This window comes from Felis catus, chromosome C1, assembly GCF_018350175.1.
Source record: "Felis catus isolate Fca126 chromosome C1, F.catus_Fca126_mat1.0, whole genome shotgun sequence".
Taxonomy (NCBI): Eukaryota; Metazoa; Chordata; class Mammalia; order Carnivora; family Felidae; genus Felis; species Felis catus.
In genome coordinates, this window is record NC_058375.1 from 193,071,757 (window position 1) to 193,095,446 (window position 23,690).

The window sequence follows — 23,690 nt, forward strand, 5'->3', positions numbered from 1 at the left end:
AAGGTTTCTCACATGCAGTGACGGGCACATGGGAGAGAATGTTGAGTGAAGGGAAAACACTTACAAATCTACACTAAAAAAAAATTGTCCTCCCTTAAATAAATATCCTGATATACAGTGTCACTTCCTCTCAAGTTTTACTTCTACCTTTATTTTCTGGTAATCACAGTAAGGTGCCTGTGGGGGATCCACAATATCTGGGCTCACATCCCGGCCCCACACCTGAGCAATCACTTGGCCTTGGGAATGTTAATTCGTCTCACTTCCTTCCCTAAAATCTGTGAAAGGATTGTTGTCGAGGGTTAAACGGGTACCTACCTAACTTGGAATGGGGTTGGGCGCGCTATTAGCTAAGCACTACCCAAATGTTAACTATCATTATCATCATCTCCATCAGGTCAGGACCGTGCCACCTCACTCTGTGGGTCTCAATTTTGTATGAGAAAATCGTGCTTTGTGGGTTGTTGGCCAAAGAAGGGAAATCTGGAAACTCCTGCCATCAAAGGGGGAAGCAGAGGGGAGAAAAGCGAGTCGGTGAAACCCAGAGTTTCCGGGCCGGGAGGGACGAGTTCGTTCCTTATTTTAGTGAGAAAGAAGTGAAGGGTGACGTGTCCACGGGTCTCATTCAAGACACAAAGCCACAGCGCTCTACTGAGAGGAGGACCAGGGCTCCGGGGGTTGCTGTGGTCAAGTTGCAGGCGAAAACTAACGTTTGGAAGGCAAGAGAGGAGGAGCGTTTAGTTACAAAAACGGTTCAACAATTCGGGGGGAACTAAGTTCGGTGGCCGATCAAATGAGTCAGCTGTCACACCCGGTGAAATCGAGTTGCTAACGGAATCGGCTCTTTACTAACGAGACTTTCTATAATGCCCACCGACCCGGACGGCTTAGAGTAACTAACGCCCCGTGCGCTTCCCACGGGACCGGAAAGCTCCGGGCTGCGCGAGATGAATGGAAACCGGAGTCGGCGGCGCGCCGCGCGGGGGGCGGAGCAGCCGCGGGGCGGGGCGGGGGCGGGGCACTGCGAGTCACGTGCCTCCGCTCCGAGGCGGGCGCTTGGAGGGAACTCTGGGTGTGATTGGTCCCTCGTAACCAGGTGACCGCAGAATGTGTTCCGGTTGGCAGGCGCCAGCCAGGCCAGCGGACGGCAGTCGGGAGGTGGTGGCGGAAGGAGGAGGAGCTCCGACCGCGCTCTCTGCCGGCAGTGGCTGCGCCTCTCAGCGCTCGTCGGGTCCCCACCCCTTTTAAATAAGCCGGGCTGGTCGCCGCCCTCACAGACTAGTTGGCTCGGGGGAGGCGGCGGCGGCGGCGGCGGCGCGGCGGCGGGGGTGCGGCCGGGGCCGGAGCCCTGCCCGGGGCCCGGCGGCGGGGCGTACCGGCGGGCAGCAGGCGAGGCCGCGCCTGCATGCGCGGCACAGCCCCGGCGTAGCCCGGGGCTGCCGGTGCCGACCGCGCCATTGTTGGGGGAGGGGGCAGCTGCTGAGCGCGGCGGAGTCGGGGGCGAGCGCAGGCGAGGAGTGGAGGCGCCCCATGGGGAACACGCTGACCTGTTGCGTGTCCCCCAATGCCAGCCCCAAGGTGGGCCGGCGCACGGGGCCGGTGGAGGCAAACTACGAGTCTGAGGTCTACGAGGCGGCGGCCGGGGACGCGGTGGCAGTAGCCCCGGCGCCTGCTGCCGTGGAGCCCGCCGAGTTGGATTTCGGAGCCGGCGAGGGCCACCACCTGCAGCACATCAGCGACCGGGAGATGCCCGAAGGTGAGGAGGAGGCGGGGCCCTCTTGTCCCTCTCGGGGGCCGGTGCTGTCCGCTCTCTGGCGGACCGCTGGCCTGCGCCGCCCCCGGGGTCCCCCGGGACCGAGCCGCCGCCTCGGGCTCCTTCCTGCCCGGAGCGGGCTTTCTCAGGGCTGGGCGCCGGGGATGAAGGCTGGCTCTGCCTGGCGTCCCCATCCTTTCTTCTCTCCCCGTCGTGTCCGGCCAGTTTCTCTCCCTCTTCCCTGCCCGAACGCCTAGTTCTTTCCCGTATTCCCGTTTCCCAGCGCGGCCTGAGACCGTCCAGTCCGCAGCCCTTTCCTGTTTGGGGGTCTCCTGGACGTCTCCGGAGACTTTATAAAGACTCTTTTGGTATACGCGCTCCCCTTTCTCGGTGGAAATGTAAACACCCCAACTTGGGAGTATCCACCTCATCTGCCTATCCTTACCTAAGTAAAGGGACCAAGTAAGGGCCTGATGGTACCCTTCCTCCTACCATTAAGGTAGTTGACACGCGGGACGATTCGGACGAATTGTAGGATATTCAAAATAGAGATTGGCCTGCGGAAGTCTATGCGGTGTTCTTAAGTAGGCTGTTTCCAGTAGCCTCGATGGAAACTGCCTAATTCTAACTATAGTTTGAAGACGGAAGGAAAATGATGGCAGAAGAGACTTGAACTCATTGTGAACAGTGTGAAATGTTACTGCCAGGGCTGCGAGAATGTAGTTTTTTGTTTCTTGTTTTCCTTTTACGGAACGGAGAACCCAGGGAGTTTAAAATTCCCACTTGGGCACAAAAGTGTCTTCTGCCCTATCTCAGTGATTTAACACACTTAACTTACATGCTGCCAGTTCTAAAAATGAGCGGGGCAGTGGTTCATGAGGCTATTGGTAGAAAGTTTCCAAAGAGAAAAAACCATAAATTTAGACCTTAATTTGTAACATAAACTTTGGCAGTTAAAGTGTCAGATCTTGTACAGAATGTTTGTCTCCATGGCTCCCTCTCCTTCCTCCCCGCTCCTGCCAATAGAATCCTGTTCAACTTTAAGAATGTTGGGGTAAAAGTTCTTCAGACTAAACGGTTGGGGGAGGGGGGAGGGCAAAGAGGAAGTGTTTGATTTTTGCCTCTGGAATTTTGGAAAGGGAGGACTAGGTAAAAATAATTCTGAGTAACAACATGGCTCTTTAAAAACCATGTGGCTCTTTAATGAGCCTTATGTTCTTTGAAGTAGAAAACATTGTATCATAAAGATGTGAAAGCCCCATTAGCCCATTCGTTTCATTTAAATGCCACAGCTTATAGAGGAAATGTCTTACAGCTCTTTTTCTACTTAAACTTCAGCGGGGCTCTTAAGAATTATAATAATTAAGCCTGTGGATTCACCCATATGAGGGACACGGCTTTGTAATGGGGAAGTACTGCTTTTTCAGAACATTCAAATATTGTAAAAGAATGAACAAATTAAATGAATTAATTGGACGTTTAAACACAAAGCATGTGAATACTTGTGAAAACTTCTATTCTGCTTGGTGTTGAAAGGTAAGCTTCTGAGTGATTTTACAAACTAGTTAGTGGTAGTGTTGGATGAGAGACCAAATGGGACCTTTACATAATTCTTTTAAGATTTACAGCACATTTTCATGTCAATCTCATTTGGCCCTTCCGACTACAAATAAGCCTTCAGGTTTTCTCCCCGTGTTGCTAATGAGGAAAGAGAGACCCAGAGATGGGCAATGACTGTGTAACACAACTACTAAACAGAAGAGACTGACATGGAGGTGACAGATTGCTGGGTTCAGCTCTTGTACAGCTCTCATAGTCAGCTCTCACCTTATTTATACATAAGGTAGACCTCTCCCAACGTAGTCATCATGACTGTTTCCATTCAAGGTTGATTGTTCACAACTCAAAGCAACTTTTACCTCTCTCTCCTGTCTGTACATTCATTACAATAGGTAAGACTAGATAAAAGCGGAAGTCATGAGCCTAGATTAACCTGTCAGGGAAACGGGTTGATGCATTTTAAAGAGTTTGTTCTGGTGACCTCAAATTGAAGCCAGGAATACGCTGGACAGAGGAACGTTAGGAAAAGCAGATGAGAAGGATGACTGGGAGGCTTAGTCGGTTAAGCATCTGACTCTTGGTTTTAGCTCAGGTCATGATCTCATGGTTTGTGAGTTCGAGCCTCACATAGGGCTCTCTGTGCTGACGGTGTAGAACCTGCTTGGGATTCTCTCTCTCTCCCTCTCTCTTCGTTCCTCCCCTGCTTGTGCCCCCTCCCTCTCAAATAAGCTTAAAAAAAAAAAAAAAAGCTGATGAGGTAAGGTACCTTAAGCATAGGACTGTAAGGAGTATTAAACCAAAAAAGTTAAAGAAAAAAGTTTGTAAGTATAGAATTTACCCTTTATGTTTAACGTGATAGTTAAAATTTCATTTCAATTTGTCTTAAAATTTTCTTTGAAATTCAATAAAGTGATAAGAGAACTCCCAATTTCAGCATTTGCCTATTAGATTTCCATAGAAACAAGGTCAGAACACTAACTCTAAAGTGCAGGCACATTGAAAGTTTGCTTTTAATGTCTTTATTTCAGAAAATTTTATACCAGTTTCCCTGGAAACTAAGAAATACCTACTTAGATATAAAGCATTTTGGCTTTTCTATGATGAAGAATTTATTTACTTCATTTCTTAGACAAAAGTCATCCATATATAATGCTGTGCCTTGTTTTTCTCAAACATTTCAGGGATTTCTTCAAACCTTTTCAAAGAAATATTCTAAGAACCTAGCATAGATTTCAGATAGACTCAAAAGAATTTTTCTAGGTGCACCTGGGTGGCTCAGTCGGCTAAGCATCCCACTCTTGGTTTCTGCTCAGGTCACGCTCTCGTGGTTTGTGAGTTCGAGCCCTGCTTTGGGCTCTGTGCTGGTAGTGCAGAGCCTGCTTGGGATTCTCTCTCTTTCTGCTCCTCCACTGCTCACTGTCTGTCTCTCTTTCAAAATAAACAAACATTGAAAAAAGATTAAAGAATATCTCCACTACCTTGCCTTTTCCTAACCCTGTGTCTACTCTAACTGGTGTATCAGTGATACAAAATAAGATACTGAAGTTCTATTATCCAATTTTATTGTTACTCACCAACTTTTCATACAGTCTTTTATGTTCTGGCCTTACAGGCCTCACTGATTTGCTGGCCAGAGTGCTCTCTGAAGTGACCCCTTCTTCCCCCTTCCCCCGAGAAGTGAGTAGGGAAGGAATTGGCAATATGATGTGGAAAAACCTCTGAGCAACGGATCTTTCCTCTTTCCAGTAGCTATTTTAAACCCTCCTTTTTTTTTGTTTTTGTTTTTTGGTTTTTTTTCGCTTTTTTAAATGACAATAAGCATTTGATATAAAAGATTTAGAAAATATAAAAAAGTCATTCACTTAGAATATCCAGAACTTTTATTAATATTTTGGCATTTACTCTTCCTGAATGTGCTGTATGTATATAAACATAACATTTTGTTTATTTAACAAAAATGAGCTAACTCTTCATGTACTGCTGTATAGCATTTTGTTTTAAAGGAAAGCAACGACCTAAAGCTCCTAGCACTGTGCTTGATGCCTAGAGAGCACTCTAGGATATATTTCCGTGCAGCTGCACGGAGCTCGACTACATGCCTTTTCATAACTGTGTAGTGTACTGTTGAATGGTGGGAGCACCATGCATTTACCTACCCCTTATGGTTGGGCATCTTTTATAGTAAAACAGTATACAATCCCATTATTATGCTTTATTCAGGGGGCACAGATAAAAACTGGTGCATTGTACCTCCCTTTAGAATTCAGATGGTATACGGAAATTAAGTCTTATGACTTAATTAAGTCTGCAGGATGAGTCCTTTTGTAGGTAAAGTAGTTTAACACTAAATGTCCTTATACTGAATTACAGTTACCATTGGTTTTTCACTGGATGTTAGAATTCCTTTTAGATTTTTGTGGTTCTTGGTAGCCTGCCTTGTGTCTTTAATTCTGAATAACTACTACGCTAAGAGAGCTGAAAGTAATGCCAGTCTAAGATGACTAATCAAAAGAAGCATTAGAAGAAATCTTAGTAGAGATGGGAAAATAGGAAGAAACTTAACTGGTTTGGGGTACACTGAAACAGATGTTTATTGGGCACTGTTCCAGATGCTGGGCAGCCGGTGGTATACATGACAAAGCCCCTACCCTAACTCCTTACATTCTGGAAGGACCTAGGAGCAGACAGCACATGAATAATAAAGAATGTCAGGTAGTGAGGTGCTGAAAGAAAGTGAAAGAAAGCCAAGGATGGGAGGGCAGTTTTACTTGAAGTGGTTAAAGACGGCTGTTCTCAAGTGACAAGTACACAGCCTTAAAAGTGAGGGGGAGCTGTGGGAGGGTGTAGGACAGGAGGCTTCCTTGCAGAGGTCCTCAGTTGGGAATATGCTTGGTGCAAGCAAAGGACAGAAAGACATGGACTGGCTCCAGAGTGAGAGGGATGCTATGAGAAATGCCGTGGGTTAAGACCTTGTATGCCTATGGGGCCTTGACTAAAAAACACGGATCTTCGTTTAGTTGTAATGGGAAACCAATGGAGGATTATATGTGGGGGGAATGATGTTAATTCTTTAAAAAAAAAAAAAAAGAAAGAAATAAGAAAGAAAAAGAGACTAGCTACTGTGTGAGAATGTGTAATGCAGGCACGGGTTGGAGTCAGGGAGAGCAGGTAGAAGGCTGATGCAGTAGTTTAGGTGAGAGCCAACAGTGAATTGAACAGAAGATAAGGGTCTAAAATACAGGCTGACTTAAATTAAGTAAATTTAAAAGGCAACAAACGTATGGATGGGTAAGTCACAGAAAAAGAAATGCAGATAACCTTTAAACATTTTTACGCATAGAAGAAATGTGAAATAAAACTATACTGTAGTTTCTCTCCTGTTGGGAGAAAATCCATTGATGCTACATTCTTTGGTGAGGCTGTGAAGAAATAATCATGTATTGCTGGTGAAAATGCAAAGTGGTTTGACCCCGTGAAAGAGATATTGGCACAATCTCACAACACTGCAGGTACATTAAATCCAGAAATCCTACTCTAAGGAATTTATTATGAAGATATACCCCACAGATATGAAACACATATTCACAAAGGTTTTGTTGCATTATTTTCAAAAGCAAAATATCGTTAGTACCTTGTATGTCCAGTAAGGGGCTAGTAAAATCAAGTGGTGCATCTACATAGTAGATAGCTATGGAGCTGTAAAAAAAAGATCAAGGTCTGTCTTCACTGCTATGAAGTGATCTCCAGGATATGTTACATGAAAAAAACAAGGAGAGGACATACAGTAATCTGCATGACAGAAGCAAGAGAAATGCATATTTGCTTAAAGAAACCAGAATCAATGAGAGAAATTCTTACTGATTGTGTGAGTATTATTCCTTTCCCTTTAGTGGTAGCCAAAGCACATATTTGCTTAAGATGATATTTGGGTATGAGTAATGAGTGGACATTTCATACACTTTCCAGTGAAATGCTAAATATTCACTTTTTGCTTTTGAGTTCATTTGTGAAAGCTTTGTCATTTATTGTGCTTTAGATGATATATAGATTGCTCTTACATTTCTTTTGCTCCTCACAAAGTTGAGTTACATAGTATAGGAATGATATGTTTTACACATGAGAAGACCGGCTTTGAGAGGTATAAATTGAGTTGTCCCAGTTTTAACAATGAGACAGTAGATCAGGAATGTAAATTAAAGATACATGGTCTATAGGAATAGAATTTATTGAATGACTCATCATGCGGGCTACTGTGGGATACTATTTTTTTTTTTAAGAGTTTATTTTTAAGTAATCTCTACACCCAGCATAGGTCTCAAACCTACAACCCCGAGATCAAGTGTCACATGCTCTATACCGAGCCAGCTAGGTGCCTCTGTATACTACTTTTTTTCCTCTTTTGTGCATGTGTGTATTAAAATAATTAAGCTTTAGAATTAAAATATTAACATTGCACAATGTAAAATGAAATAGAGGTAACTTGCAACCCAGAAATGTTCTTAAAAGTTCAGGAAACTGAGAAAAAAATACTCTTTAGAAATATATAAAGGAAGAAAGGTGTACTTCACTGTATGGAATGTCACATCTCAGTTAGAGTCACCAAACCATGGGTGGAGGATTAAAACAAGGCAAGACTGAGAAGCAAGGTAGAGTCAGGTACAGTAGTTTGAAAGCCAGAGTTAGAAGGATTGTCAGAGGCTAGGAAGTGGAAGGAGAGCTCAAGCAAGTAGATTGGGGGATGCGGGAACACGCTCGCTGTGTGCCCTCTGGTGACGCAGGCCAGCTCAAGGCCATACGGTAGAAATTACCTGACTGGGGTGAAAAAGTGTGGACTCAGATAAAATCATCAGTGTACATGGCAATTGTAAGACTTGAAATGTTTTTGTTAATGGGCCATAAAATGAATGCACGTACAGTATAAGGATGATAGTGTAGTTCAGTAAATGCAGGAAGCCTTAAGTGAACAGGTACCCAGCGGTTAGCCCAGAAACTGCTGACATCTTCTATTTTAATTGGGATATATTGAAATCAATATATTGAAATCAATCGCTTTGTGAAGTATGCTGCTCTGTCAGGTCGTTTCCTGGTCACTGCCTTCTCCCTCTAATATTTTGACAAGGAAAAATCATTTACTGACAGTTTCTAGTTGCCTAATTTTGCCACATTTAGCCTCTAATAATGCATTTCCTTTATTCTAAGTTGCCTGTGTTTTCACATTTTTAACATCTGTGCGTTGTATAACTGATAGAATCTTAGGGGAAAAGCAGTATTGGATGTCAATGGTTTTACAGATTTCCTCTGTATTTATATTAAGACCCAAGTTTAATTTTTTTCTGAAGTTCTACTTTTCCTGCTTCAACCTGTCATGCTGTCAAATTAAGTTGCAATTTAAATTGATTTAAAAAAAAAGTGATGGGTATTAAAATACAATTTTAATCATAACCTCTAATCATGAACTCAGGAATATTTCTCTTAGGTTAAAAACATTTGTGGGGCGCCTGGCTGGCTTAGTCTGAAGAGCATATGAGTCTTGATCCTCGGGGTCATGGGTTCAAGCCCCACAATGGGTGTAGAGATTACTTAAAAAATTCTTAGAGGCGTCCAAAGAAATAATTTTGGGCCAGATTCGCATACAAGATGTATAGTAATTTCATGCCATCTCTCTCACTGCGTGTGCTTGCATGAATATGTGAGTGCATGTTGGTGGGAGGTGGTAATGCTTTGTTTAATAGTTGGCAGTATGACCTTTGTGATAGTATGATTTCGCATAGTTATCTTAGGTGCTTGAGAAGACAGTAATGGACAGCACGGAAATGTGTGTGTGTATCTGAGTTTACAGTCTAGTGGCTTAAATATCCATTCTATAAAGTAGCAATGTGGTTTTTGTCATTAGCAAAAAGTGCAGGTTATATAGACAACTGTCGCAGGCTAAAGACAGAAGGTTACTATTTTCCGAAAACCTCATGCAGACTGACAACATCAGGGTCTTAGTAGGTGTAATACATACAGTATATACAAATCATAGCAACTCACCAAAGTGGCAATAGCACTGTTAACTGTGGGGAAAATAGTCAAACTGTGTAATCAGAGAAATGCAAATTAGAGACTGTGGACTTCCTCATTTTTATCAGTAGGAATCTTTTCTTTCAAGTAATCAAAGCCGGGGTAGGAGCTGAAACTGGTAGAGTTGATAGCATTATACACTAATATCCCCCCCCCCCCCCCCCCCCCCGGCCCTTTCTTTAGAAAGCAACTCAGGAATACATTGAGCCATGACAATGATCTAAACTTGTGGCGTAGTCATCCTATTTTGGAGATCTTTCCTAAGGAGATAAAAAACAAAATTGTTTTTTAAAAACTTTGTATATGAAGATTTCCCTCATAATATAAGAAGTTTGTAAGCACCTAAACCCTAAGAATAGGGATTGGCTAAGTAAAGTATAGGAATAATATTTGGTAGGCCATTGTATATACATTAAACAATAAATATACTAGAATGGGGTAAAGATCACTTGTCAATAACAAAATAGGACATAAATGGTACACTGATTACAGTTGTTTTTCTTTTTTTTTTTTTTAAAGAGTATAAGTAACAAAGTAATGGTTGTGAGTTTATGAGTAATTTTTAAACAAAGTATTATTTTGACTCTTGTAAATTTTTGTTCATGGTATTTGTTAAAGGAGTGAGCAAGTGACTTTTATCTATTTGCACCTTTAATGTGATCATCATTACTGCCGATTAACCAGATCCCTTTCAGTGACAAATTAAAATTGATCTTAAAATTTTTTGAAAACAACATTGACTCCTATAACCAGAGTTCATGGAGTAAACTGGGTACCACTTGACCCAGGAATTAAACGGCCTTCTTAGAACCTGTCTCAGTTCTGCTCTCTTCTCTTGATATCTCCTAGCAAGGTCCGCCTCCCCCAGTGATAGCAAAGGAAACATGGGACAGCTCCAAGCTAGCTGGGAGCCCACAGCTTGGCCTTGCTCAGTGGTTCTTTGGAAGTCCCAGGGCACGTGCCACCCTGGAACTCTAGGTGGAGTAGGGGCAGTGCCAGTTTCCTTCTTGTCGCTTGGGCTAATTTTGCTTTGTTCCTGCATGTTGCCGTTTCTTTTATCCCAGCTCTTGATTTTTGTACTTAGATCGGTAGTAGAACATCTTGGTTTGGGGTGTATGTACATGTGTAGCCTGCTTCTTCTCCTTTGATTCTGGTACTTCTTTTTCCTGGATTTAATTTTTTTTAACTTAAAAATTTTTTTTTGAGTTTATTTACTTTTGAGAGAGAGAGAGAAAGCACGAGGGAAGGGCAGAGAGAGGGGGAGAGATAGAACCCCAAGCAGACTCTGCACTGTCAGCATGGAGCCCGATGTGGGGCTTGAACTCATGACCTGAGCCAAAACCAAGAGTTGGATGCTTAACCAGCTGAGCCACCCAGGCACCCCTAATTTTTTTTCCTAATTTTTAAAAATGTTTATTTATTTTTGAGAGAGAGAGAGAGAGTGGGCGAGAGCAGAGGAAGTGTAGAGAGAGAGGGAGATGCAGAATCAAAGCAGGCTCCAGGTTCTGAGCTGTCCGCATGGAGCCTGATGTGGGGCTCAAACCCACAAACTGTGAGATCATGACCTGAGCCGAAGTCGGATACTTAATTGACTGAGCCACTCAGGTGCCCCCCCATTGAAATGATTTAATTAAACTTCTGTGGTGCCATAGGCACTGATACATAGTATGTTTACTTCTGCAAACATTTCTGTTTATTTTTTGGATTCAAATGCAGTATATTTGCTTTCTTTTTGGTAGGAAGTTGGTCATGAACTCTTTTGGAAGCTTTAGGTTAGAGGCAGCTGTGAGAGTCTTTGTCGCTTTGAGCACAGCTGAATTCATTTATTTTCCCAATAGCTGACACTGTCTCATTTTTCAAATATGTGAAAAAAGTTTAATTTTTATGGGTCTTTTACATAAAAATGTTGAATTGTTTCTCCAAAAGCAGTTTTAACAAACTTCAAATTCAGTGAAGGAATTTCCATGAAGAACAAAGCTATGTTTAGCTATGTAAATTTCTAGTGCTGGCAGCACCATTAAAATGGATGGTTCAGATTCCTGTTAAACCAGGAAGTCCCAAATGATGTTTGTGCAAGATTCTAACTATATTACTTGGAGGAAAAAAGGATTCTAGGTAGATAAATTTTATGAAATGCTGAATTAGACAGGATTCACTGTAAGAATGATTAGTTTTTAATATATCATTGGACATTTTGATTCTCTAATAGCCACAGATAGTGTTTAAAGAAAAAAAAATTTTAATGTTTTACTTTATTTTTTGAGAGATGGGAGAAGACAGAGCATGAGCAGGGTAGGGGCAGAGAGAGAGGGAGACACAGAATCTAAAGCAAGCTCCAGGCTCCAAGCTGTCAGCACAGAGCCCGATGCGGAGCTCAAACCCACCAACGCGGGATCATGATCTGAGACAAAGTCATATGCTCAAAAAAAAAAAAAGTTTTTTTTTGATTGGACTGCCAACACCCCTTTTAAAAACAGAACAATTATTATGTGGTTTCTTAACCATACTCTGTCAGGATCTTGGTCCAGTTTCTTACAAGATTGACTAAATGCTTTGAGATGGACATTGCTGAGTGTCATAAAGTTTTGTGGGTTTTTTTTTCCTTTTTAAGAGAATTTTGAGTGGTTCTTACAAAGGTTGTTGCAATAGGAAAGTCATTTATTTGATAGAAATATCAAGCTGTCTTGTCAAACACAATGAAGTAACCCAAAAATATATTTCAGAGCTTAAAAAGAGCAAAGATTATATGGAACCAGACAAAACCTATTTGTGCATTTCCTATTTCTTGCTCAAACTGCTTTGCTTACCAGACTGTCACTAAACATCTTCAGGAAATGCAGGGATCATTTTATTTGGAATCTTAGACACACCAGAGGTTTTTTGTTTTGCTTTTTATATGACAACTTTGTTTCCCATATGGTGGCAAACCTTGTTCTATGAAAATTCAAGGACCTGTTTTTGTATTCTTGCATGAATAGAGAGACTTTTTCCCACCTTGGTGCAGGATGGACTATAGACAGACATACCTTTTACATAGGCATGGGAAAAATTTTTTACAAGTAGCCTCATGATCTGCTCCAGAAAGTACTCTTATTGAAGCCCCAAATGAATCATGCAGCATGGACAGAAGAAACAAGAGTTTGGCTTTAGAAATCAAGGGCAAAAGTTAAAAACCACTTGCTATTATGGAAGTGTACCTAAAGATGAGAACATTGAACCTTGTATACATACAGTCCTCTTAATTCTTCCTGTGTATAGCTCCCTACATAAACCACAGCTAATTCAGTGAGTTCATTTGTTGAATGGAGTTAGAATTAGCCATTTGATTATCTAAGGAACACAAGCTTGCCAAAAGCAACTTGTTTGGTTTTGGCACCTTTGATATATTGAGCTGGTATCTGACAGTAATTAGCCACAGCATAACTTGCTTTTTGGGACTGTTTCTAGAATATGCTGTTAATATCAGCTTAAAGGATGGTAATGGGATTTTTAGTAAGTAGGAGGGGGAAGGCACATATTTCATCTAAAAGTTGCATAGGTTATTTAGGTGCAAGTTAGAATAAGTCTAAGACATAGCCTGGTTTTATTCCACATGTGTGGAGAGATTCTACAATTTTGCAGTGTCCTGGTATATTTTTTATATTGTTCCTGTTACTAAAATTGGCTTTTTGTCATTACTAAAAACTCTTCCCAAGACTGCTAAGTGATTCAAATTGATGTGTAGCTATTTTTAAAATCATGTCTTTTTCTACTCAAACCATCATACCTTTTCTTCCTATACAGACTTAGCTTTGGAATCAAACCCTTCTGACCATCCAAGGGCAAGCACAATTTTCCTGAGCAAATCTCAAACGGATGGTAAGACAGTATTTTTTTTTCTTCTGAAAAAAAGATTGAAAACCGTCTTTGTTTTGTGTATTATTGAAGGAACCTAGAAGAACTCATATGTTGGTTTAAGTGTTTCACTTTTTCATGTATTCACTTATTTTAATATGTGATGATATACTTTCGTTGTCACTGATTTAGTTGGCAGAACACGTGGACTGTTCACACATTTGCCACCTCTTTATCAACAGTCGGTTGACCACATGATTTAGATGTGGTCTAACTCATACCACTTTGTCTTTTTCCCCTGTTCCAAAGAGCACACATTTTAGAGATGAGTGATGGGATTTAGGCCACAGTTAGGTTTTCATTTAACAAATTAAAAAAATCATCAATTTATGGGGATTAAATCTGTGATTCTGGCCCCATTTTACACAGTGCTCAACCAAACAAGCCTATCTCACATCCACATTTATGCCATTCAGAACTTTTGAGCTATTCAAAACTTCCTCAGCCTAACATAGTGATGTGGCAGGATTTGTAGGAACAAACATAGCCTGTGGGGTTTCCTAGAAGGTTCGCTTCCACAAGTGAAACTAGTATACATTGCCTGTGCCCTTGATTTAGAATGAGAGTCTGAACTGGAGATTTTTTAGCACTCCTGCTTTCCTGCTTATTTTCCTTAATGTTATGTTAAATCCTCATTTATTTGAACTAAAAAGCCATACGTGACCAAGTTTTTCAGTTGATTATGACAGAAATAAAAGAAGTGAGGGTTCCATAATATTTGAAGTGATGCAGCACAGTAAATAATGGAGTGCTTTAACCTGCATGTTCATAGTGTGTGTACTTAGCCTATCGCAAGCAGATCACTTCTGGTTAGCATTGCTGTATTTCTCAGGTTCATCCAGAAACATGGATTGCCCACCTGATACAGACAGTGTGGAGACAGTTAAAAGCTATCTCATGTCTCTCTCGCCTCAGTCATAAGGAGTGCGTACCTCTGATGTCACGCCACATTAAAGGAGACAGTGTGGGAAACAAAGTGTGGCCCGAGACCCTCATTGGACCCTTTTATTCTACTGCTGTCCTTTGTTAGAGCAAAGTGATTTTGTGTGCTGTAGATATGTCCAGTTAGGTTAACATACTCATTAAAATATAAATTTAAGGTAGATTACTTTCCAGTTGTGTAATGACCCATTTATTTTTTAGTAAGGTGTATTAGTAGATTACCAATAAGTGCTTCAGGATGCTTCCAGGATACTGATGCATCTACAGATCAGTGCCTGGCCAGAGACTGGTTCTTAGAGCTGGCAGATCCCGGTAACTAAAGTAAGCTATATAGAGAGAATTAGAAAATACTACTGTGTAGTGGTTTAGATATAGAACAGATAAACATTTTTATTAGCTAAATTTTTACCTGGTGTGGTTTGCTTTGTCCTTTTCTTTTGTACGTGGGGAGCCTTTCATTTGTACCTAACAGGGAATATCTGTCGAATCAAAAAGTAAAACTAAGTCTTTAGATTTTACTATAGGATTCATCTTGCTAGGTGATTTAAATTATGAATTTTGTTGGAAATTATATTTTAAAAATGGAATTTGATCTCCTTTTGTATGTTGGTAATCCATCAGATAATTAGCAGCTACTTTTACTTTTCTATGGCATTTGTATCAGAATTGATCAGTTAATCTTTTTTATTCTTAGTGCGAGAAAAGAGGAAGAGCAACCATTTAAACCATGTAAGTAAACAGTTGAAAAGTTAAAAAATTAATAGTTTGAATTAAAAATGTGTCTGCCATTATTCCTAAAAAATGTAATGGATCCAGTATTGTTAGTGTGGACCTCTTTTTGTAGGTTTTCTAAATCTTTTCTATTTTCCTCATTATGAAATGTATTCAGGAAAGTCTTTGGCTTAGTAATCCTCATTTTTTAAGGGTCCTGACATTTGACTTAAATTTTAAAAACATGATTGTGATATAAAGTTCTACCTTCAGTTTGTTCGCTCTAATTTTTTAATCTTATTTTTTAACCAAAGTAACAAAAATATACCAAGTTAATTTGTAGCGCTCTCTATCCACTTGCTGTCATGCCAGGTGAAAGCTTAGCTCCCTCACTCACCTTGGCCTTACCTCCCTCCCTCTGTTCCCTCAGCCTGTATCATGGTTCTTATTAAATCAGCACCAATGTTTTCTTATGACTGTGCAGATACTCACTGCTGAGCCATGTAGTTCTCTGCCTTCTCCTGTATACACTTCATCCTTTTTCTTAAACATTTCTGAAACCTGAGCACTTCAGCACTTCTCCAGGGTAATCCAGTCCCCATTTTCCTAGCCAACATGATCTCACACAGCCAAATGCTGTAAGTAGCTCCCTGGCGGGCCTTCCTACTTTCACATACCCCATTTTTTGTGTGTGCGGAATTAATTTCCTGACGATATTCACTTGCCTATTTTCTAACAGCTATTTTTCCCCCAAATGCTGTAACATTTGTCACATGTCTATCGAAAATATTTTTCGTTTACTAAAACACATCTGTTCCATTTTTTTTCTTGGAGACAGCCTTTTGTCATTCTACTCCAGTAGAGTAGACTGGTTTTTGCTAGGCCAGCTCTGTGTCTGTTTTCCTAGGATATCTCCTTGAAGTCATCTGGGATCTCACATAACGACTGTCATGTTTTGGGTCCCCCTGTGTCCTAGAATCTTTGTTTCCCTTTGTCTTGTTAAATGCCCTTGTTTTACTGGAGTCCATTTTTCTAGGAATGGGCAGAAGTTTTTAGAGATCTAGCCTGTCTCAAACTCCTGTTTGAGAAAGTATAGAATTCTAGGTTGAAACTAATTTTGGCAGTTCTACAGACATTTCTCTTTTGTCTTCTCATTTACAGTGTTGCTCATAAGTCTATTGACATTGTGCATTATTGATTTTTAGTCATTGTTTCCTCATCCCTTTTTTTTCTGGAACTTTGAGTACCTTCCCTGTCCTTGGGATTCTGAAATTTCATAATATGGCTTGGTATGGACCTTTTCATTTTATTGGGGCCAGTAAGTCTGTAGACCATTCCTCCTCCTAGTAAAGTAATTAATTAATTAATTAATTTATTTATTTATTTATTCTGTTTTGGTATTTTCTGTTATTCAGATGTTGGGCCTCTTAGACCAGTATTGCTGCATGGATCTCTAATCTTTTCCCCTTCTGTTTTCATTTTGTCTTTTTGTTCTACTTCCTAGAGATTTTCTTGACTTTATGCTCTGACCCTTCTCTTGAATACTTAGTTTTATCTTATTTTTAATTTATAAAGGTCTCAAAAAATGACCTTTAAATGATTTTTATTTATAGCATTATTATTCTTATTATGCTTATTTATCGCATTTTAATTCTTTCACCAATGCAATTTCTTGTCTTTCTGAGGGCCTTTAAGAGTTTTTTAAGTTTCATTTGCTTCTTAATTTTATCATTCCTATCAGTTTCTTTTTCCTGTTTCAGTCTCTTGTTGGAGGCTTCTCTTAAATGTGTAGTGGTCCCTGCCTATCTCAGATCTCATTGGAAGTCCTTGTTAACTGATGGGCCTCACTGTGGAGATTGGGGCTGAGCCTCTGAATTCTGAGCCTGCCTTGGCTTCTTAAGACAACTGGCTTTCTTGTTCCTGTTCCTGTAGCATCCTGGTTGTGTTTTCTGTGTTCTTCCATGTCACCTGCCATTCCTTTGTCTAGTCAGGTCATCTTTCACACGTTAAAAATCACCTGCTGTTTATCCTGTGTTGTGTGTAACCTCTGAAAGGAGGGGGAGCGGAAATAGATATGTGATCGTTTACCATGTTTAACTCAAACTTAGAATCTGTTTTAATTTAATACAATTAATCATACTAAATCAGACAGTATTTTTGGTTATCCCTGTAATTTGCGTATTATACTTTTCTACTAAGGCTTTGGTTAACAATTCAAACCATGCACCTTGTCATATTGCCCCATTAATGCACAACATAGATAAAGCGTAGTTTTTATTAATGCGTAAAGTGCTGGGAATTTTTAAGTTATATTGCAAGAAAGACAAAACTTGTCCTGTGAAAAAGGGGAGACACAAAAGTGAACTTCAGCCGTAGGCACAATGGAAAAGTCAGTGGGTGGGGGCAGGATTTCAACAGGTACTTGACCTTTGATGGTAAGTTTTGGGTTGTGACTTCCTAGACTTCTAGGTGTGATTATTTTCTAGTCTTTGCCATTGAACCTTAAGTCTATGAAATAACCTCTCCTTTTGTTGTAAAGATTGTAAAAGCCCACCTATTCTGTTAGTGCTCAACGAAGATAAATCCTGCCTTTGTCTCTTCTAGTGATCACTGAAATAATATCTATGAACACTACACTGCCAGTACTGTTTTTTGCTTTTTGGTTTTGTTTTTTTGTTTTTTTGTTTTTTTGTTTTTAGTATTTGCATTTTATAACCCTGTGTTTGTCAGTATAGTTTATTGAGGCTGTAAGCCACCAACTGTTAAGCCTTTAACCATAGAAGACAATTGTCTTAAAATTTCAGCTAATTTTAAGCTAATAAATAATTACAGCTAATATATCCAGGCTTTGCTCAGAGACTTAATTCTGCCACTCTCTAGTTGAATATTGGATATTACTGAATACTGAAAAGTAGGCCTGGACTGATGGGGAAGTATTCAATGTTTCTTTGGTTAGATCTAGTCAGTAGACAGTAAGTTCCTGATTCACTAACTCCCTCCCCTGCCCAATATGGCTATAAGGCCACATGTAATTAAAATTTCTTAATGTTTCATACTAATATTTTTAGAGACAAACCAATATACATTTATAATAGAAAAAAAAAGTTTTAAACATGTATTTTTGAGAGACAGAGCACAGCAGGGGAGGAGCAGAGAGAGAGGCAGACACAAAATCCAAACCAGGCTCCAGGCTCTGAGCTGTCAGCACAGAGCCCGATGTGGAGCTCCAACCCATATACCATGAGATCATGACCTGAGCCGAAGTCAGATGCTTAACTGACTGAGCCACCCAGGTGTCCCAGAAAAAAAATTTTTAATGGAAGAAAGTCAGAGTAAATATAACCAACCCAAAGCTTTACCAACTAGTCTACACTTTGGTGCATTTTCTTCCTATTCTTTTTATAGCTCCCCAGTGTAGGTTTTTGCTCAGAATTGACTTTTCTTATGATGTAATATACACTATATTATACCCAGTAGTAGTGGCCTAAAAACATAACTTTCTTCCCATTTAGAATTTTTTTTTTTAACATTTATTTATTTTTTGGAGACAGAGACAGAGCATGAGTGGGGGAGGGACAGAGAGAGAGGGAGACACAGAATCCAAAGCAGGCTCCAGGCTCTGAGCTGTCAGCACAGAGCCTGCAGCGGGGCTTGAACCCACAGACTTGTGAGGTCATGACCTGAGCCGAAGTCACTTAGGGGACTGAGCCACCCAGGCGCCCCGAGAATGAAAGTATTTAAATGAATTAATTTTCATTTTCATGCTGTATTTTTTTGAGATTCTTAAAGTAAATTACATATTAGCTGAATAGCTTAAGGAACATAACAGTTTTAGATACAGTTGAACATTTCTGGCTTAAAGGAGAAGTTAGTGATACGTTTCAAAAATATAATGTCTGGAATTTTTTATTAATAAGTGAAGTGGCGTTTTTATATGCATGCAGATATTTCTGATTATTGGCTGCTGGCAGTTTTTAAAGGCTCTATAATTTAAAAAGTATCAACTAGATTTTTCCTCTGCCCCATCTGTCTTGTATTCGAGGAGGATGCCAGTGGGAGAGCATGACAGGATGGCAAACCCTATTTTATATTAATAGGAGGAAGGAAGGCTCATCTGAATTAGTAAAAAAACAGAAACAAAAATAAAACCCAACAAATTAAGCACTAAAATTGTTGGTATTTTGTGGTATTGAATGCTGCCATTTTGACTTCTCAGTTATTGGCCTTACTTTAAGGAAGAGATTTGTCCTACCAGAGTTTAGGCTGTTTCAGTATTTGACTGCTGCTGTATACCCTGGCTCTTCCCAGATAAATGGATACTTCTAAAGTGTTTTAAAGATCATTTATTATTGCATAGAGGGTCTCCGGAAGCTCACTGTCACCTCTCCTGACACCACTGCAGATATATTCTGCAGATAAATTTGTATCTGTAGTAAGATTTACCTTCCAACTGTAATTGATTTTTAAATAATTTGTCAGACACTTATGGATTTGCCCCAGATTCTGTGCTCAGCAGCTGGAGGTGGGAGGAGTAAGAGTCCTCCTTTTCCTGGAGAAGCTTACTTTCTAAGGAGGGGGACACCCTGTAAGCAATTGATAGCATGTAACAAGTGGCAGATGAGCTGTGTGAGTGTACAGAAAGAGAAATTTTGTGGTGTGGCTACTGGCAAAGGTATCCTTCCTTGGAGGTGGATGAGATCAAGCTTGCTGAGACATGGAGGAAGAAAAGGACATTGTAGGCAAAGAGAGCAGCATGAGTGAGGCAGGCACGTATAGAATAGAATAGAATTAATAAAAATTTTAAATGAATGGAAAGTATTCGAGGTACTCACCTGAGTAATGCGATGGCAATCTTATTCAAACATGAAGTCAAAGTTACGTTGTTGTAAGCTGTTTTATCTGTTTTTGGATGCGAGGGAATCTTAAAGCAATACTCTTACCCTCCAGATAAGGAAACTGAGGCCCAGAGGGACCTATGGCCCCTTCGCTTATTAGTGATAGAGCAGCCCTGGTACAAACAGCCTCTGACTCCAGGACGTTTGTTTCATCACACTGTCTCCTGAACTGACACATTTGTTGTTGGCTTTCATTTACTGCGATAAAATGTTTTTGCATCAATATTCTACAAGGCATTACATTTTATTGTAGTAAATGAATAGTGGAAATGGGAGTCTCAGCTGCTTTTCATTGCTTAAGAAAAAAAAAAACACCGAAGTCTTATTCTAAACTTTTTACCTTGTTATAAAGGGAATTTATAATAGGTGCTTATCAGGTTTGATAATAGGTAATTTATCAAGGGCAGTAGTTCATAACCCATTCCTTAAACCTCATGTGGGAATTTAGAGTATCCACTGGGTTTCCCATAGCACTGCACATGATAGCACACTCAAGCAGTTCATGAAGTATAAGAAAAAACGTAATGCTTTATCGTTTGACATTTTAACCGAGGAAAAAACACACTTTTATAGGTTTAACTTACTGTGACATTTTCTTCTATTTCCCTTCCCCTTCAGGTATCTCCAGGGCAGCTTACTAAAAAGTATAGCTCATGCTCAACAATATTTCTAGATGACAGCACAGTCAGCCAGCCTAATCTTAGAACCACAATAAAATGGTGAGTACAACTAGGTTGCCAAGGGCTGAGTGACAGACCCCCTTATGCTAAAACAGCATCCTAGCTATACTTGGTCATTTCAGTCACTTGATTGTCCTTTTCAGTGATCAGGTTAAGAAACTGGTATCACTTTTATATTGCTTTCAAGGACCTAAATCTGAGTATTCAATTTCCATTTTAATCTTAGAGTACCTGGTGGAAGGGAAAGCCAGTTAGCAAATAAGAAATCCCAGAGAGAGTGCACCTCTTACTTGGTGCATTTCTGTTGTGAAGACATTGTTGAACATGATGAGGAGAGGGAGAGGTGCTTTTTATTGGGTATTTCTAGGAAAAAGTATTTCTTTATGAGTCATAAGTCTAAAACAACGTGTATTACTTTGGAAGCTACTCTTGAAAGAAGGAACAGTTTGTCCCCTACTGGCACCAGAGTGTATCTACATTTAAACGTAATTGAATTTTTGTCAGATTTTCCCTATCGTGCGTTTTTTTACCCTGCCCTTTTTCTGTGTGAAAATTAACTTCTCCTTCCTATCTCTCAGAGAGGGGGAAAATAAATATCGAGCCTGTCTTAAGGAACAAATTCTTCAAGCTTTATGGATGAGATTTGCTCAACTGGAAATTTTAACTTAATAGATATACTTAATTTTAATTTTATATGTGTGTATGGATACAGAAATATATCTCCAGGCCCCACTGTATCAGTCCATATATAAAAAAAGTACAGCAGAGAACAGAGATGGTTTTGGAAACATAGCTGGTCAGGTTTATAGTTCAGCAAACATGAACAGCGTTGTGATGATGACAAGTATTCCTTAATTTCTGAGAGCACTTCATAATCCACAGTTGGAGTTGCACTTTCGGAACACCCTAAAGATGAATCTTTCAAGCTTATTTAAGAGGAAAAAATAAAACAGGATGCAGTGCTTCTTGACTTCTTTGAGATTGGCCAAGGAACATTTATTAATGTCTCTTTGAGACAGGAGTGTGGATTTTCCAGAACACAGTATGGAAACACTACTTCAAAATATTAATATTCTCATCCTTACTTTTATTTTTCAGTCTTCAAAATAGTTAGCTTTTAACTTACTTGTTTTCTAACATACCAAGCTTTTTCAACTACTTAAATTATTAGTAACTTCTACTTTAATTACAGACAGCAGGTTCACAATCACAAAAATGTAACTTTCCTCTCTCCCTTATAAATAACAGTAGTTGAGATTAAATTGTGTTTCAGCAAAAGCTGAGCCCCAAAAGTCTAAAATCCTGAGTTTTTGCACCTAACAAGTGATCACTGAATGTTTTTATTCAGCGAAGACACTAAACCCACGTGTAAAAGAACACTTTGCTTTGGCTAGAGTCCCCAGCTTTTGAGTTCAAAAGATTCTAATGTTTTAGTATATAATTCAAAAGTGTTTTGTTTTTTTTTTTTAATTTTTTTTCAACGTTTATTTATTTTTGGGACAGAGAGAGACAGAGCATGAACGGGGGAGGGGCAGAGAGAGAGGGAGACACAGAATCGGAAACAGGCTCCAGGCTCTGAGCCATCAGCCCAGAGCCCGACGCGGGGCTCAAACTCACGGACCGCGAGATCGTGACCTGGCTGAAGTCGGACGCTTAACCGACTGCGCCACCCAGGCGCCCCTCAAAAGTGGTTTTAAAGATTAATCTTGCTCAGACAAGTAGGTTTCATACTTGTTTCTCCCAACTTAGTCTAATTTGTGGAAGTATATTAAGTTTAATTTGCTCTAAGTTTAAAAAATATTGATTCAGTGCATTCATTATTGGTGAAATAAAGGTTTACTGAGAAAATTAATAGGGCAAAGTGGCTTTTAGGAATGATTTTGAAAAATGTTTACATTGGGGTAGGGCATTGTTCTCAGTGGGGAGGGGGGCTATTAGAATCACACAACTTTTTTCAAGATCTGTGTTTCCAAATACATGCATTTTCCCCTCCCCCACCACACTCTCACAACCCTTTTGATAGGCTGAGGAAGGATAGGGGGCATAATTATATGGGCAAAAGCATACTGGATGATTCATTCATTCCCAGATTTTGTTGCACATTGCAATCACCTAGGGACCTTTAAACACCCTTCTGATGCCCAAGTCCTACCCAATGCCAATTAAATCAGAACATCTTGAGGTGGAAGCCAGGCAGTTTTTAAAGCTCCTCAGGTGATCCTAGTGTGCAGCAAGCTTGGGGAACCACTGCCTGGTTAGAGTGTAGGAGAATGAGAACTGCTTCTGACCATCTGTGGGGCTTTGGGCAAGTCAGTTTTAAGCCTTGGTTCCTTATTGGTAAAATGGGTTGTTTCATTAAATGCTACGTAAGGTTTAGTGGTCCTTTTCATCATAGAACTTTGAATTCTGTGATCTTAAAATCAAATTGAAGTTGAAACTGTTTGAAGCACTATAGAAGTATCCATCTTTGATGCTAATAACGTTATAGGCCTTTTTACAAGTGCTCACCCAACAGACCTAGTTAAAATTCAGATTTGCCTTCCCTCAGTTGTTTTGAGCTTCATTTTAGATACTTTGAGGGTAAAGGGAAGCATATAACTTAACCAGGAGAACCCCTTTGTTGCCTAATACAAAACATCTGAATAACTTAGGACTAGTGATTTAAAGAGTGTCTGAGAGACTTCTATCTATCTGTTCGTTAATATTTTATTCAAACTAATTTGGAAATACCTGTCAGTAAATACTATACTGTGTAGTATGATGCTGCATTGTTAATACCGCTTATTTCGGGATAGCTAGACCTATCATCGATTTTGTGGGTACTTATACTTACCATTAAATTTTCTAATTATGCAAAAGTGACTTTAAATGATTTTATTTGGTACAGAACACTTTAATTTACTCTTAGGGAAATAATGGAAAATGGGTAGGTTGGTGGATAGTGAACTAAATCAACTGAAATGCAGGGCCTAACCTTTTTTTTTTTTTTTTTTTTTTAATACAAAAACTACCTTATGGCTTAAATTTAAGCATGTGTACAAACGATAAAACTTGTACAGGAGGAAAGATTCTGTGGGTAGACAGACAAATGACAGGGAAAATATGTAATAAATTTATAATTTGTAATTATCAGCCAAAACTTGTCTTCTAACAGCATATTACCTAGCAGTTTGGTCCTCCTATTTTTGCCAA

At 39.9% G+C, this 23,690-nt stretch overlaps 1 protein-coding gene across 2 annotated transcripts in view; it reads left to right on the forward strand.

The window, feature by feature from the left end:
* The first annotated feature begins 1,142 nt into the window (after window positions 1-1,142).
* The window catches only part of CCNYL1 (cyclin Y like 1), a 36,762-nt gene continuing 14,214 nt past the window's right edge, over window positions 1,143-23,690 (forward strand). Inside the window, exons 1-4 of one of the 2 annotated variants that reach the window (XM_003991075.6) lie at window positions 1,150-1,756; window positions 13,160-13,234; window positions 14,907-14,941; window positions 20,437-20,537. In XM_003991075.6, coding sequence (XP_003991124.1) covers window positions 1,531-1,756; window positions 13,160-13,234; window positions 14,907-14,941; window positions 20,437-20,537 — 437 coding nt within the window. In that variant the 5' untranslated portion in view covers window positions 1,150-1,530. Of the gene's footprint in view, window positions 1,757-13,159; window positions 13,235-14,906; window positions 14,942-20,436; window positions 20,538-23,690 lie in introns of both variants that reach the window. The other variant, XM_003991076.6, reaches the window with a different exon arrangement.